This window comes from Ursus maritimus, unplaced genomic scaffold, assembly GCF_017311325.1.
Source record: "Ursus maritimus isolate PB19 unplaced genomic scaffold, ASM1731132v1 scaffold_18, whole genome shotgun sequence".
Taxonomy (NCBI): Eukaryota; Metazoa; Chordata; class Mammalia; order Carnivora; family Ursidae; genus Ursus; species Ursus maritimus.
The window spans coordinates 36,685,368-36,699,288 of NW_024424230.1; the positions used below are offsets into that span (position 1 = coordinate 36,685,368).

General features: G+C 39.1%; 1 protein-coding gene across 1 annotated transcript in view; it reads right to left on the bottom strand.

The window, feature by feature from the left end:
- DTNA (dystrobrevin alpha) overlaps window positions 1–13,921 on the bottom strand; it is a 181,388-nt gene that overhangs the window by 112,714 nt on the left and 54,753 nt on the right. The window contains exon 2 of the mRNA XM_040632377.1: window positions 7,752–7,819. Coding sequence (XP_040488311.1) covers window positions 7,752–7,818 — 67 coding nt within the window. The 5' untranslated portion in view covers window position 7,819. The remainder of the gene's footprint in view (window positions 1–7,751; window positions 7,820–13,921) is intronic.

The window sequence follows — 13,921 nt, forward strand, 5'->3', positions numbered from 1 at the left end:
TGCTTGTAACCGTTCTAAAAATTTTGATTTTGCCACTGCCATTTCAAAGGGACTTCCCAGTTTCATGTCGTCTGTAAATCTGAGAGGCTCCTGTGGAACATGAACTCTCTAGGGTGCTGGATAACCAGAGACGGAGAGACTATCAGAAGTGCCTGAACGCTAACTCTGCCTTTTCCCCTGGATGAAGATCTGTTTTTATTGATGCTGAGCTTGGCTCAACAATCAAGAGAGTCTCAATATCTGTAAATAAGTCTTTAAAAGAAGACATTAGGGACATAGATTATTTGTGTAAGTTCTGGAAGAATAATGATAAGCCCCAGGTATAAAAGGGCTGTGATGTTGCACACAATTAAATGTCTTAGTTCCAGCAAGACCGTATCCTCCAGGGACAGAAACCGTGGCTCCTCGGCACCTCCTTCTCATAGAGGTCCTGGGGCAATTCGGCAAAGGTGCGTCTCTCCTGTACATGGTCAAGAGGGGCACAGAGATGATGCTTTGGGACAGGAGACTGACCGTGCTCCCTGCCCTATCACAATGTGGACTTAACTGACCCTCTGTCTTGTTCAAGAGTCAGGAATGGGTCTGAGGGTATCTTGATGTTTCCTATTTGTAGAAGTTCTTCCTGGCTGAGGATGTAAGCCCTGAATATCAGACAGGATGTGCTGAGCAATGAAACTTAGCTTTTCAGACATGAGCTTTCCACACCACCTTGAACAGACAATGTAAGTGGCAACCACAGGATCCATATGGTGCTGGGACCCAAAAGAGCTGAGCTGAGACATGCTGCACCAGCTCTTGCTTTGTTTATCCAACTTGTTTAAAATAAATGTATTTGTCCCTGCCCCAGTAAACCATAAACTTAATTCATTTTTACACGTGTGGTCTCTTCTCGGAAGTCTACAAATTCGTAGCCTGCCCTGGGAGTAGTCGCACGTCTTCTGTGTCCAAGTCATTGGTTAAAACCAAGGACATGACCAGGGCCACAAATAAACTCTTCTAGTATGTTACTAGAGGTTGTCCTCCTTCAAGCTGATTGACCCATTACTTGTTCCTGCAGACATGGTCACACCACCACCTATAAATCTACCTAACTGTAGTGATTCAGTTCACATTTCTCTAACACACACACAACGTAAGAGACTTTGCCAGTATCTTGCTGAAATTAAGGTTCATTTTTATGCTATAGTATTTCCCTGAGCTGGCAGTCTAAGAAAAAAGGGAAATTATTAAAGGGAATTATTTTTATAATAATAATAATTATATACAATAATAATCTAATTTAATACTTATTCAATAATTTAATAATTAAAATAGACGTACATTAAATATTAATTATAATTATTAAATAAATATTATTTAATATAAACATTATTTGATGTTATTTAATAATTTAAAATTTAAAATAATTTATTGAATTATTTAATAATTATTTAATGATTTACTATTACTATTAAAAAGGGAAATTAGCTGACTTAATTCCTTTATAAAAAAGATACAATTGAATAAATGAATAAAGAAGTCAGTAGAGCAATCTTTGTTCTTAGCATGTTGAAATATCTAGGATTAACACTATATTTATCCTGTGATCTGAAAACGAAAATCCATCTTATCATAAAACCTACCAGTTCATACCTTAGACTCTCAAGAATCTATATTCTTCCTTTTTAATAGAAAATGGGTATAGCAAAAAAAATGAGTATAGTATTTCCCTATTTTTTGTTTTTTGCAATGTCCTTTTCATTATTTCTGAAAAAAATGGATGGTATTTTTTCTTTTAGTATTACATCACTGGGATATAATTCTTTAAAACATGTAGATTCAACTCATTTAAATAATATATTAGATTTTCTTCATAATAATAGAGAGAGCCCTGGGGGTAAATAATTAAGGGTGGAGATGAATATTGTTTTCTAGTCTTAGTATCTGTTTGAAACTTTTCATAATAAAAATGTAAAGCTAATTCACTTAAGGCAACTTGATGCCCTTGTACCATCTCCTCAAATCTCTCATGCCCATGTCATACTTGGAAGAAAGTGATAAAGACAAAAGCAAAGACGCAGTTAAGAAATTCTGACTGATCACAGGGGCGCCTGGATAGCTCAGTCAGTTAAGTGTCCCACTCTTGATTTCGGCTCAGGTCATGATCTCAGGATTGTGAGATGAAGCCCTGTGTCTGGTTCCGCACTGCCCCTCGCTCCCCTTCCTCTCTCTAAAAAAAAAAAAAAAACAACAGAAATTCTGATTGATCACACTGTTATATTCTACAACTCCTGTTTTTCTTCTCTTTTGTTCTTCCTTCCAAGATTTTTCTCCTCTCTTCCTCTCTGTCCTTCCTTCTCTCACTCTCTCCCTCCCTTCCTCCCTCCTACCTTCTTTCTTTTTCTCCATTTATCCGACTATCTTTTTATCCAACCAACCAACCTTACCTAATTTTTGGCTTTCATTTTATTACATTCTGAATAGTTTCCCACGATTCACGTATATTTTGCGTTTCATGTTTTGATAGCTCATTATAAAGCCTTTGGTATAGTAATTCAGATAATTAAATATCTCATTCATTTTTCAAGTTCACTCAACAAATATTTACAGAATTAACATGAAGGCTACGAACTTTGTGTCTGAACTCTTCCATGCTTGCTGACTGACTGGATTTGTGTGTGTGTAAGAAAGAGAGAGAGAGAGAGAAAGATTGAGAAAAGAGTTTGGAGGTCGAGAATAATGCTCAAATTTCTACCTTAGGACACTCAGTGGGATGGGGAGGCCCTCACTGGGCTAAGGGACAAATATGGAGGAATAGGTTTGTAGGTGGGGGGATGAAGAGTTCAGTTTTGGGCTTACAGAGATTGAGGTGCTTGTGGGATGTCCAAATGGAGATATCAGTGGCAGTTGGATATGCAGATATAGAACTCCTGACTATGGAATACATTGCCAGAATCATTAACAAACATATAAAATGCAGCAATTTGTCTTCATGGGGCAAGACAGAATATTTATCCAAGAGGAGACTCCGCATATAATCAGGGGCACTTAGTGGAATTCATGGTGAGCCCACCTCAAGCTGCTTCATTAGTAGAAACCTTGATAGTGAGGGAGCAAGGCCAGAAGGGACACGGAGTTTATCTACTGACTATTCTGGATAAGCTGGTTTATGAGAATACGGGATGTGACTTCGAAAGGACTCCTCAAAACTTGTGAGCCATAACAATGATGGTGAAGCCTTGAGAGAAAGTAAAGTTATAAACGGAGGGAATTGATCAAGAACAAAACTTTGGTAAAATCTGGCTTCAGGGTGTCTGGAAGATGCGAAGAGACAGAAAAAGAGAAGCAGAGTGGTCAAAAAAAGCAGAAGAGCAGACTAGAGTGGTGAAGTAAGAGAGTATTTCCAGGATGGTGACCCATGGTATTAACATCTTAAAGAAGATGAGGAGCAAGTGAAAATAGTCACTGTACCCACCATGACCATAGGGTGTGTGGTGGGCTCCTGGTAGCAGTCTCATTCATGGCATGTTCCTGAATCTTTGAAATCAATTTTCCTAAAAGTCATAGTGTGTATTGTAAAATCATACTTTAGGTTTCATTCCAACTACCCACGTGCTGCCTGTAGTCAACTTTCTGAAGAACTATCTGCCTTTGAACAATTCAAGTGTTTGTTGAGTACCAACATTTGCCTCTTTTTGGTTTTCCATCCCTCCTCTGCTTAAAGCCAGTGGTATCACTCTGATTTCTCCTTGGGACCTTCTTTATCTTGGCAGGTAGTCTTCCAAGTTCTGAAAGAATGTTTTCCAATCACTCTCCTCTGATTAAAACCTACCTATCTGGTGCCCTGTAGGCTTTTAAACCAACATTTATTCAGCATCTAAGGTGAATGATTTTGAAGGTAAAGGTCTATGGTTTGTCCTTAGGACTGTTGTTCGCAACAGTGAGTGACATGTTCATAAGTAAGCGTCATATAAGGCAAAGTGATGTCCTTTGAGAGCAGAAACACAGAGGCGATTTAATTCCAAGAACAAACAATTTATTCTGCTAAAAGCCAATCTGATAAACTTATTTGAGCTGATAAACTTATTTGATGGCTGAAAAGCCAAGGTGAGGATGACATTTACCTTTAACTAGCCTTTTTGGTTTTAATCTAAGGTACTAAATAAACTGATAATTAGGGCATTCTACTGAAGGGAATTTTTGGTTAAGGGCAACTTGTCTAGAATTTCTTTAATCAAAGTTGGTGGCCACAGGGTTAGTGTTTTGTTCTGTTTTTAACATAAGGCTAGTCATTTTTTGCTTATTTGTGAGTCCATGCTACCCTTAATTTCACTTCTTTACCATTTCTTCTTGCTTCTGCTGCTTGTGGTTAGGAGCTCAGAGTAGATGTTTAATGCAAATGTGCTGTAATCCCCTGAATTTGTCTAAATTTCTTATCAATTGTTCTTCTTATCAATTATTATTCTCTGTTCTTTGTGTCCTCTGTTCTTTGGTCTTAATGTTCCCCTCAGCCTGACTCACCTTCAGACAGGCTTCTTACTGACCCAAGGCCTCTGACCCTCGTTTCCTCAGAGCATTTACTTTAGAAAACTTGTCCTTGTAAATTCTTTGCCCCATTTTGAAGTAATCTTCCAGCCTCTTGATAGTTTTACAGCCCAGGAATATCTTTCTTAAGGAGGACACGGGAGCCAAACCTTTGAAATACAATCATTGAGGGAGATCTCCGATTCTCTGTTGGAGGGTAGAAGCCTGACTTTCTAATTGGGACAATTAGCAAACACAACTGACCCCCTTCCCCACGAATAATCTTCAGGACTTTTGCACTAGCTCACGCCAATACTTAAAAACCCTCCTGCCTTCCAGGGAGTTGAGTTCAATCTCTGTTTTCTCTTGGAGTAGGTCCTGACTGCATTCCAATAATCTGGAATAAAGTCTTCCCTGCCTTAACCCTCTCACATGCAATTTTTCTTTGGCATTTGTAGTTTCCAAAACAAAGACTCTCTTTGGCACTTTCTTTTGCTGTTTAAAAAAAAATTTCTAGAAAATACTTAGCTGACAGCATTTACGATTTCCTCCTTCTTTTTTAGCTCCCTCACAGATTCCTGGGGGAACTTACTTTCCAAGGCCTGATGTCAGTCTTCCCTGATAATAAGTTTCCTTGTCTTTGTGTGTGTGTGTGTGTGTGTGTCCTGCTGATAGAGCTGCTGGGGTAACCCATATATTTTTCAACTATTTAACACGTTCTCAAGGAGATCACCTCTCTCTTTTATATGACAGACTACCTATCAACATCAATTCTTCCTTTGAAATCAGCCAGTTGTCTTACTGGGCATAATCCCACTAACTGCGGTCATGTCCTACTTAGCGTCAATCTAAATAAGATGCTTACAAAAGCATTGTTAAGGTCAGATCTATTTTCCCACTTTTGGACAACATCTGAGTCTATTATTTAGCATACCCAAGGAAGAAAGACACACATTCGTGTGGCTTGCTTAACTATTCTGATCACTAATCAGAACTCATAAAATGATTTAATAAAGTACATGACATCCCAGAGAAGTTTCTGTGAAAAGATAGTTACAATTTGGGAAATGAATGCACAATTTTGTTATATGTCTCTCATTTGAAAAATTCAGAGCTTTTCTGTTTCTGTGGCTACAAAACTTATGTCAATCATCCTTTGATTTGGACAACTTTAACTCGGAAGACATTTGCGACATATGTATTTGTGCCAAGTACTGCGCCAGGTGCAGAAGGAACTGGGACGGTGTACTTAAATTTGGATAAGTATTTACAAAATCATGAAATAAGCACAATTTGTAATTCTTGCAGTGTGTTGGCTGATACATCTTTAATGTTACAAGGATAAATTCAAAGATTTCCCCCAAGACTTTACTGCTTTGTTATGTTAAATATTCATATATTTTTCTTTTTCTGACAAAACACTGGCCCATGATGTATGGGGCTCCGACTTTCAGTCAAAGAATCTATGGTATGGGAGGACACCTGTGCTGGCCTGCATTTTGTGGAGCTGGGCAGAGGTAATTAGGTTCCTTCCTTGGTTAGATTTGTATCAACAAAGGGCACAATTCCAGGTGGCTAGCCATGCCAGAAGTGAAGATACAGGACCAAACATGGCTGAGGAAATTGGAAGGTCATGGCTGCAACTCTCTCAGGCACTTTAGACATGTCTCTGAAAGTGGAAAAAGCGAGCAGCATGATTGAGATTCTTCACATCAATTTTAATTTTCTTTCCTTTTTGTTAGTTCTAACACTATCTTGGTGCCTCCAGATGATTGGGAAATGATAAAGAAAAATATGAATCTTATTATCTGGGACTTTCCTTTATCTGCTCCCGAGCCTCATTCTTGCCAAATCAGTTCCAGTCTTCAGTAGAAACCTAATTTTGTCTACCGCCTTCTCAGAGAGAAAGGCTTACAACTCACTCCTGCTCATCCTTATTCCTTATGCAGGGAAGGAGAGATAAAAAGACAATAAGAGAATTGTACTTTTTTCTTTCTAAGATTGAATTTGAGATGTGTGCCCCCCACCATGACAAGTTCCTCTTCTTTATGAATAAGAAATAACGGTCTGTGGGGCCCCTGGGTGGCTCAGTTTGTTAAGTGTCAGACTCTCGATTTCAGCTCAGGTCATCATCTCAGGGTCATGAGATTGAGCCCCAAGTTGGGCTCCGTGTTGAGCATGGAGCCTCCTTGAGTTTCTCTCTCCCTCTCCCTCTGCCCCACCACCCCCACTCATGCATGCTCTATTTCCCTCTAAAAAAAAAAAAGGAAAAAAAAGAAAAAGAAACAATGGTCTATAATGGAGACACTACCAACCAATTACTTACATGGCAACCAGGCATTTACATAAATCAATAACCTTTATTTAATGGATTCTCCACTGAGGTAAGTAAATATAGTTTTGGTTTGGTTTCCCTCATGTAGCAGGTTACCTCCAAGCTCTCTCTCTCTCTATCTTTTTTTAAAGATTTATTTACTTATTTTACAGAGAGAGGGTGCACATGAGTAGGGGGTAGGGACAGAAGGAGAGGGAGGGGCAGAAGGAGAGAGAGGGAGAGAGCGTTTCAAGCTGACTCCCTGTCCAGTGTGGAGCCCAACTCAGAGCTCAGTCCTAGGACCCTAAGATCATGACCTGAGCCGAAACCAAGAGTCCGATGCTTAACTGACTAGCCACGCAGGCGCCGCATCTCCAAACTCTTCTTAACTTTATTTTCCTTTTCACTTTTTAGGAGCTGGTTTGTGGGACAGATTGTTCCCCTCTTCATAAAGTCCAAATGACAGTGTATAGTTTGGTCTGGTGATCATGCTTGATTCTTCTTTCCCGTAGGACCATATATACCATTTTGCAGCTAAACCATTCAATAATTCATTTCACAGACTATATCTAGTGCCTACAATACACCAGACACAGCGATATTGTGGGGACATGACACAGATTTTAAAATTTAGTGGACTGTATTTGTGCCAGCTCTAACTTATGTTTATCAAGGGTCCGTGTATATACGTACATTCGGCTCTGCGAAACTTCTCCTTCCATAGAAAATATACAGTCTAGTAACAAATTATGATGATTTGCTAATTTCACTCTTACCTAATAGGAAACAAAATTGCCCAAAGGCACATTTTATACAAGGAATTTAGGATTTTAAGGAAAAGTACAAATGCCATAAGGATTAAGTGGTTACCTCCAGTCTTTCTGTGAGTATTCAACGGAAACTATAGGGTGTTCCTTAAAAGTTCTATACTTACTCATCTCTGCAAACAGCTGTCTTCTTTCTGCCATGGTATTTCCTCTTTTCCCACTATCTTCAATCATTCTAGGAGACAAAATGGTTACAGTGTTATTACCTCATGCTAATGAGGCAGCCATTTCTACGTAAACACACTTGGCTGTAGTTATACCACAGAGACAAACTATTTCAAACTGTGTGTTTAAAAAGTGTAGCTTTACTTTCACTAATTTAAATCACCATACATATTTTTCCATATACAATGTTGTTGTAATTGTTAGAGGGGGTATAAAATTTTTATTTTCTAACATAAAAATAACTACAATAGCAGATGACCTTGTGCCAAACTGAGTACAAGCACCCACCATCTGTCAGGTGGCTCATTTCACATACAGCTTCCCTTTCCATTTTGGGGAAATACCTACGAAGAACAGAGAGCGGATATTACAGATTCCATTCAACAAATGATGAGATTGAGAATCTCATGAGACTTACTGAAGTGAATGGTGAAAACATTTGGACCCCAAGACCAGTTTGCCTTCCCCATATTCTGCTGCAGGATGTCCCTGGGCACCCCAAACCCCTAGTTTGGCTGCAGGTTATTTTCTAAACATTGATCTCTAAGTTGAGTGTTTAGAATCTGCAATAGTTTTTCTATGCATAATAATTTCATGCAAGGTGGTTAGGCTCACATCTCTCTACTTAACCATACTACTGCTTGCGGGAATCATTTAAAAAGTACTATGAAAATGCCAACAGATAAAACAGAGAATAAAAAAATATTTAAAAAAATTAAAATTTTACTTGAGGAGAAAGAAGATAATGAGAAAGTTAATGGAAATGCTGTTTTAGCCTGATAGAGGACTTTGGGCTAAATATTAAGGGTTTTATAGTTTGATGGAGTTGATCTTTTATTGTATCTAATTAAACTTTTGAAAAACTAGTTTCCCCTCTCACACACGCCTGTACATATACACATATACCACCGTGTTCTGATTCTCAGGCGCAGATCAGCTATGCCTGATCTTTTTGCCTGTCTTTCAACGGACTCCACTCTTTCTCAAATATGGTTCTCTGTCTATGCTATTTTTTGGTCCGGATTCCCCTCTCCCTGTGCCTGGCTAACTTGCAATAACAGCTCTTAGTTTAGGTGGATATTGCTCTGAAATCCTCCCTCATTCTACGATTGGCTGGGTTTGGTGCCTTTCCTCTGAGCCTCCACAGCCCGCTATCCCTTTCTCTCAATCCTGAAAATTCACTTAACAAATCTTTATGGAGTGCCTTCTATACTCCAGGAACCAAATTAAGTTCTAGGTATACAACAGTGATCAAGTCACAGTTCCTACCCCCAAGGAGCTTACACTCCAGTCAGGGAGAAACAAAAGCATAGAAGCAACGAAAGCATAACGAACTAATATTAGCCAAAGAAGTGGAAAGATATGTGAGTGTGAGAGACATTGACTACCTGGGGGTAAATTTAACAGAACTAAGTTGCAGAAGACTGCTGAAAAGATAATGGAGTTGTGTACAAAATAACTCACCTAAGGGTAAAAGAAAATATTGGTGGTGAAAACCAATGTGATGCCAGTTATTCTGGTCAAAGATCCTCACCAGTTGTTTCTAGGAGTGAAGGATTATTTGCCTACTGCCAGGAAGGGAAAGAAGGGCATGGAACAACAGCCTTGGTTTACAGAGTTTAGGGAAGGGTACATTCCCATTCAGGATGGATGATGATGTGCCCAGGGTCTGGCCTAAATAATACCTGGAAAAGAGTAGGGTTATTAATGAAGGGTCTTCAATTTGGTAACAATTCAGTGCTGAACACAGTCAAGTACTTTCTTTTCATGATTTTAAATACGCAGGTATGGTTGGTATATAGAGATCACACCCTTCCTAATTCACAGAAACCCATCTCCTTTACTCCAGACAGAGGAAGTCGGTAGATAATAATCTGACATTCACAAAATAGTCTGGATACAGCTTCCAATTTTTATTTCAAGAGCTTAGAAGTGGTGTTGAAGCAATAGAGAGATAGGGGATAAAACCAGTGATACGTTCCTGCATCTGTCTGTATGTTGGAATGAGATGAAAAGAACTGTTAAAAATAAATCACAAAGGATGGCGGGCTGGAAAGCTCTGATGGAAAATGTCAGGGAAGGAAAGACTGGCCCCCAAACCCACAGCACTTCCTGCCTGATCCCCTCAATTGGTAGCGTTTGTGACATCGCTTTTCTAGTTAACTTCTTGTGTGTCTCTCTGTAAGGTTTTTGAGGGCAGTGACTTCAGACATTTTAAATTCTTCACAGTGCCTAGCAAACTCCAAATGATATGTCCAGTTAGTATTTATTGAAAAAAAAAAAGAATTAAATAAAAAAAATAGAGGAGAGAAGAGGAAAGAACAGTAAGAGCTAAGTTTGCTCTCCATGAAATGGACTTTTAATTATATTTCCCCAAACCGACTCATGGAAGAGTTCAATTCAGATTGTACTAGTTTCAGAAATTAATTATTTGAAATGAGGGAGACTAATTTATATCTATTATAATCTAGGACCATACATTTTAAAGCAAAATCTTGTCTTATGAAACAGAAGTTAAAATAGGTGCAAACTCCATTGATGTCACCATTTGGGCTGTTCATCATCATTTTGTGGTTAACTCATAAAAGAACCATAATTAGTTACATAATAGGAATTAATTCTCACCTCTAAGTAAAATGTGTACCTTATAAGGATAAGAAGGAAAAACTCAGTAGTGTGAAATAATAGAAAGCATGGAATATAATTACAAATATAAAAGGGAAAAAACACATTCCTCATTTTACCCCTTAAGTTTCCTGGGAAGCAGCACAATTAGATTAAATCGAGAACACACATTTATTACCCATTCATCATAGTCATATAGTAAAAAGGGAAGGGATGCTAGTTTACTGCTTATGTGGATTCAACAGAGGGACTGATGGACAGTCAGTTCATGAATCAAACAGGCAAGGAGCACCACCGTGGGCTCCTTAGTTTCCAATTTAACTCTGATCAGGGGGACTTGAGATACATAACACTTGACTTTCTTCTCAGAAGGAATGAAGAGCAAAACTTTCGGTAGCGGAAGGTGGGAGGGTTTTTGCAGAGAGCAATTTTGCTTCTGAAATTGTCACGAAGCTCTGCTTTTCATGAATTTCAGTATTACAACAGCTGCCCAAAGTCATATGGAGGAGATGGAGGGGAAAAGAACCCATCTGTGACAATACTAATGTCACAAGGTGTATGGCTCACCAACAGGCCTCATTTGGTGAGTTTCTGTTACTCCTTCATGTAGACAAGATGCTTGCAACCTTAGAATTTACCAGATTGCATAAATGTCAAAATAGCAAAAGGAACTAACAGGTGATGAATAAGTGATGAACCCCATTAAGTCATTTCCTTTACTAGGGTTCAGTCCCATGAATTATACAGGGTGTGCGTTGTTTTCACTTATGAGAATCTATCCATTTCATTTACTGAAGAAATATTTATAAGGTAGCTATAATTTGTCAGATAGTCTGCTAGTTTCTTAAGATCCAAAGATGAATAAGACATGATTCTTGCTTTTAAGAAGCTCACAGTTTAAAGGAGAAACAAATTATTCCAAATGAGAATTGTATTTGGTGTAATATGTACAATAATAAAAATAGGTATTACTAAATATAGTGGTTTACTTCTGGGAAATCTGAGGGAGGCATCCAAGGGTGACTCTGGAACAGAGTTTATAGGACAAACAAGAATTTTCCAGATAGAAATGAGTGGAGAAAAGGTAATCAGAGTTAGAGGCAATCATGGAAAAAGCATGGAGCTTTAATGAGAATATACGGGAAATGGGAATAGTTCAGTATTGCTGAGTGCAAGTGTGAGTAGAGAAGCCAGAACAGGCATCAGATCTAGAAGGTCTATTCTTCATGTCTAAACAGTGTAGGGCTTTCCAGAAGACTGGATTCCACCCATGGTTAAGTAGGAAACTGATGAGTACAGATTTAGGTTTTGGCAAGACGACTCCAGCATATTGAGTGGAGGAAAGTTCAGGTAGGTAGGAGGGTAGGGAATGGGAGCACATGATTAGGGGAAGAGTCCAGTTTGCTGGAAACTTCTGTGATTCAGGAGCAAGCATGTTATGTCTCATGCTAAAGGATTGATTTGAGATTCAGGGCGCATGCAACGGGACTTGGTGATTTGCGGTCCCCGTGAAGAATGCTGGAGGAGGGCAACACAGCCTTTGCTCTCCCACACCACTTCACACGTTGGGGAAAGCAATCTGCTGCAGTAATGACTTCCTAGAAAGTGGGTCCATCAAGTCGCCTTCTTCCAGCATCATCATCAAAGGGGGCCACAAAACTGGACAGGGAGGGCTCCTGCTCTCTGCCGCTATTTATGGGGGACAGATGAAATAACAGAGTAGAACAGTGAGGGAACCAGCAAGAAATAAAGAGTAAATCAAAATACAGGGCACAAAGTGTTAGAAGAAATGTGAATTGTGTTTTGGCATAGTGAGAATAAGTTCACATTGAAATAGCACATTCCTGAGTTACTTCCTTCATGACACTTCTTTAATCCAACATCATCCATACTAAACACACATTTCTATGCCACATGACATAAGAAGTTTTAAATGTAAAATCCTAAACTAATGGTGTCTTACACTTGTATAACTTTCAGAAGATTATAAAATGCTTCTCTCCCCTGTGACCTTGTGAAGAATTTGGGGAGGTATTATTATTCCCCAGTTATAGCTGAAGAACTTGGGACTCAGGCAGATAAAAAAATGTTACCCAAAAATACATTTTGTGGCAGGGGAAGACATTTAATCAATTTTTTTTTCGTTTTTAATTTTTAAATTCCTAGGCTGGTATGAATTCTAATTGCCAGTAATCTTACTCCAGCTGCCACTGTTCAATACAATTTAAGATTTCCTGAAACTAGTAAGTGAAAAGAAGTTGCTAGAACTTGGTGGTTGATAAGCCAAGAGGAGACGGACGGCAAGGGCCCACAGCTCTCTCAAATTGCAGGAGAGATTCCTTCGTGTGCTACTCCCTAACGGAATCCTCCTATTCTAAAACATTGTTATACTGGAAAGAAACATGGAGATGAAAATGATTCCCAGCGTCCAGACTGATGTAAACCCAGACACGCAGAAACACAACTCACACACTGGTTCACATTCTCACGTTTTAAATCCACAAAAGCTGACAATGTTTTCAGAAACATCTGGCCCTGCTTTGCCTCTGCTCCCTTTGAGCAAACCCTGAAGACTTGCAGGCTCTGTGCTTAGTATGACGAGCCTGTTTCCAGGCTGAATTTTCCTCTGCTTTGCTCCAGGTGGATGACAGGAGGGTGCTGGGTTCGGCAATCACCGGGCCCTGCCATCCCCCAAGTTAATAACTGCAGTGAAGGCCATTTCAAGCTTCTTTCCTCCTTTAATTGATTTATTGGTGGCATATAAATGCCTGTTTCCATTTCTGTTAATGAAAGAGGCCTCTGATATGACTTTCTCAGATTTACATTCTCGTCCTCATCTTTGGCAATATAATAAAAAAAGTATTCAGAGCTCTTTCCTGAGGCAAAGTATAATTGCACTTGCTTTTACTTCCCAGTCCTTTATCAAGATGAGCCCCTGTAAGTAGGAAAATGCTGTTACTAAAATAAATGGCTATAATGGGTTTCAGATTTCTTTTACTTTGAATGTCATCTTCTGCTCTTGGAACTTGGGTCTTGTGACTGGGGGACGAGAGGTATGAGCTCACTATTTTACTATGCTGACCACCTGGATGCGTTATGAGGGGTTTGATCTCCCCTCCAAAGTACCAACCATAGTAGTATTCCGCTGTGACTGCCCATCACACGAGCCTGGAGACCTTGTCAAAATGCAAATACCTGGATCTACTGAATCTGGGGTTGGAACGGAGCATTTGTGTTTTTAAGAGCACCACAGGTGCTCTGATACACAGCCAAGTCTGAGCTAGAAATAGAATACTAGTTGAGTTTGACTATAAACCTATTGGCAGAACGTTAGGGTGGAATTCTTACCTTGCTTTATAATACGTTTCTCTTGTTTGTAAGCCCCACTTTACAAATGTACTTTGAGCCCAGGAAGAAGATAATTAATTCTTTGGGGAATGGAAATATACATAAACATTTCCATACAATGATATGGGTACCTAATGAG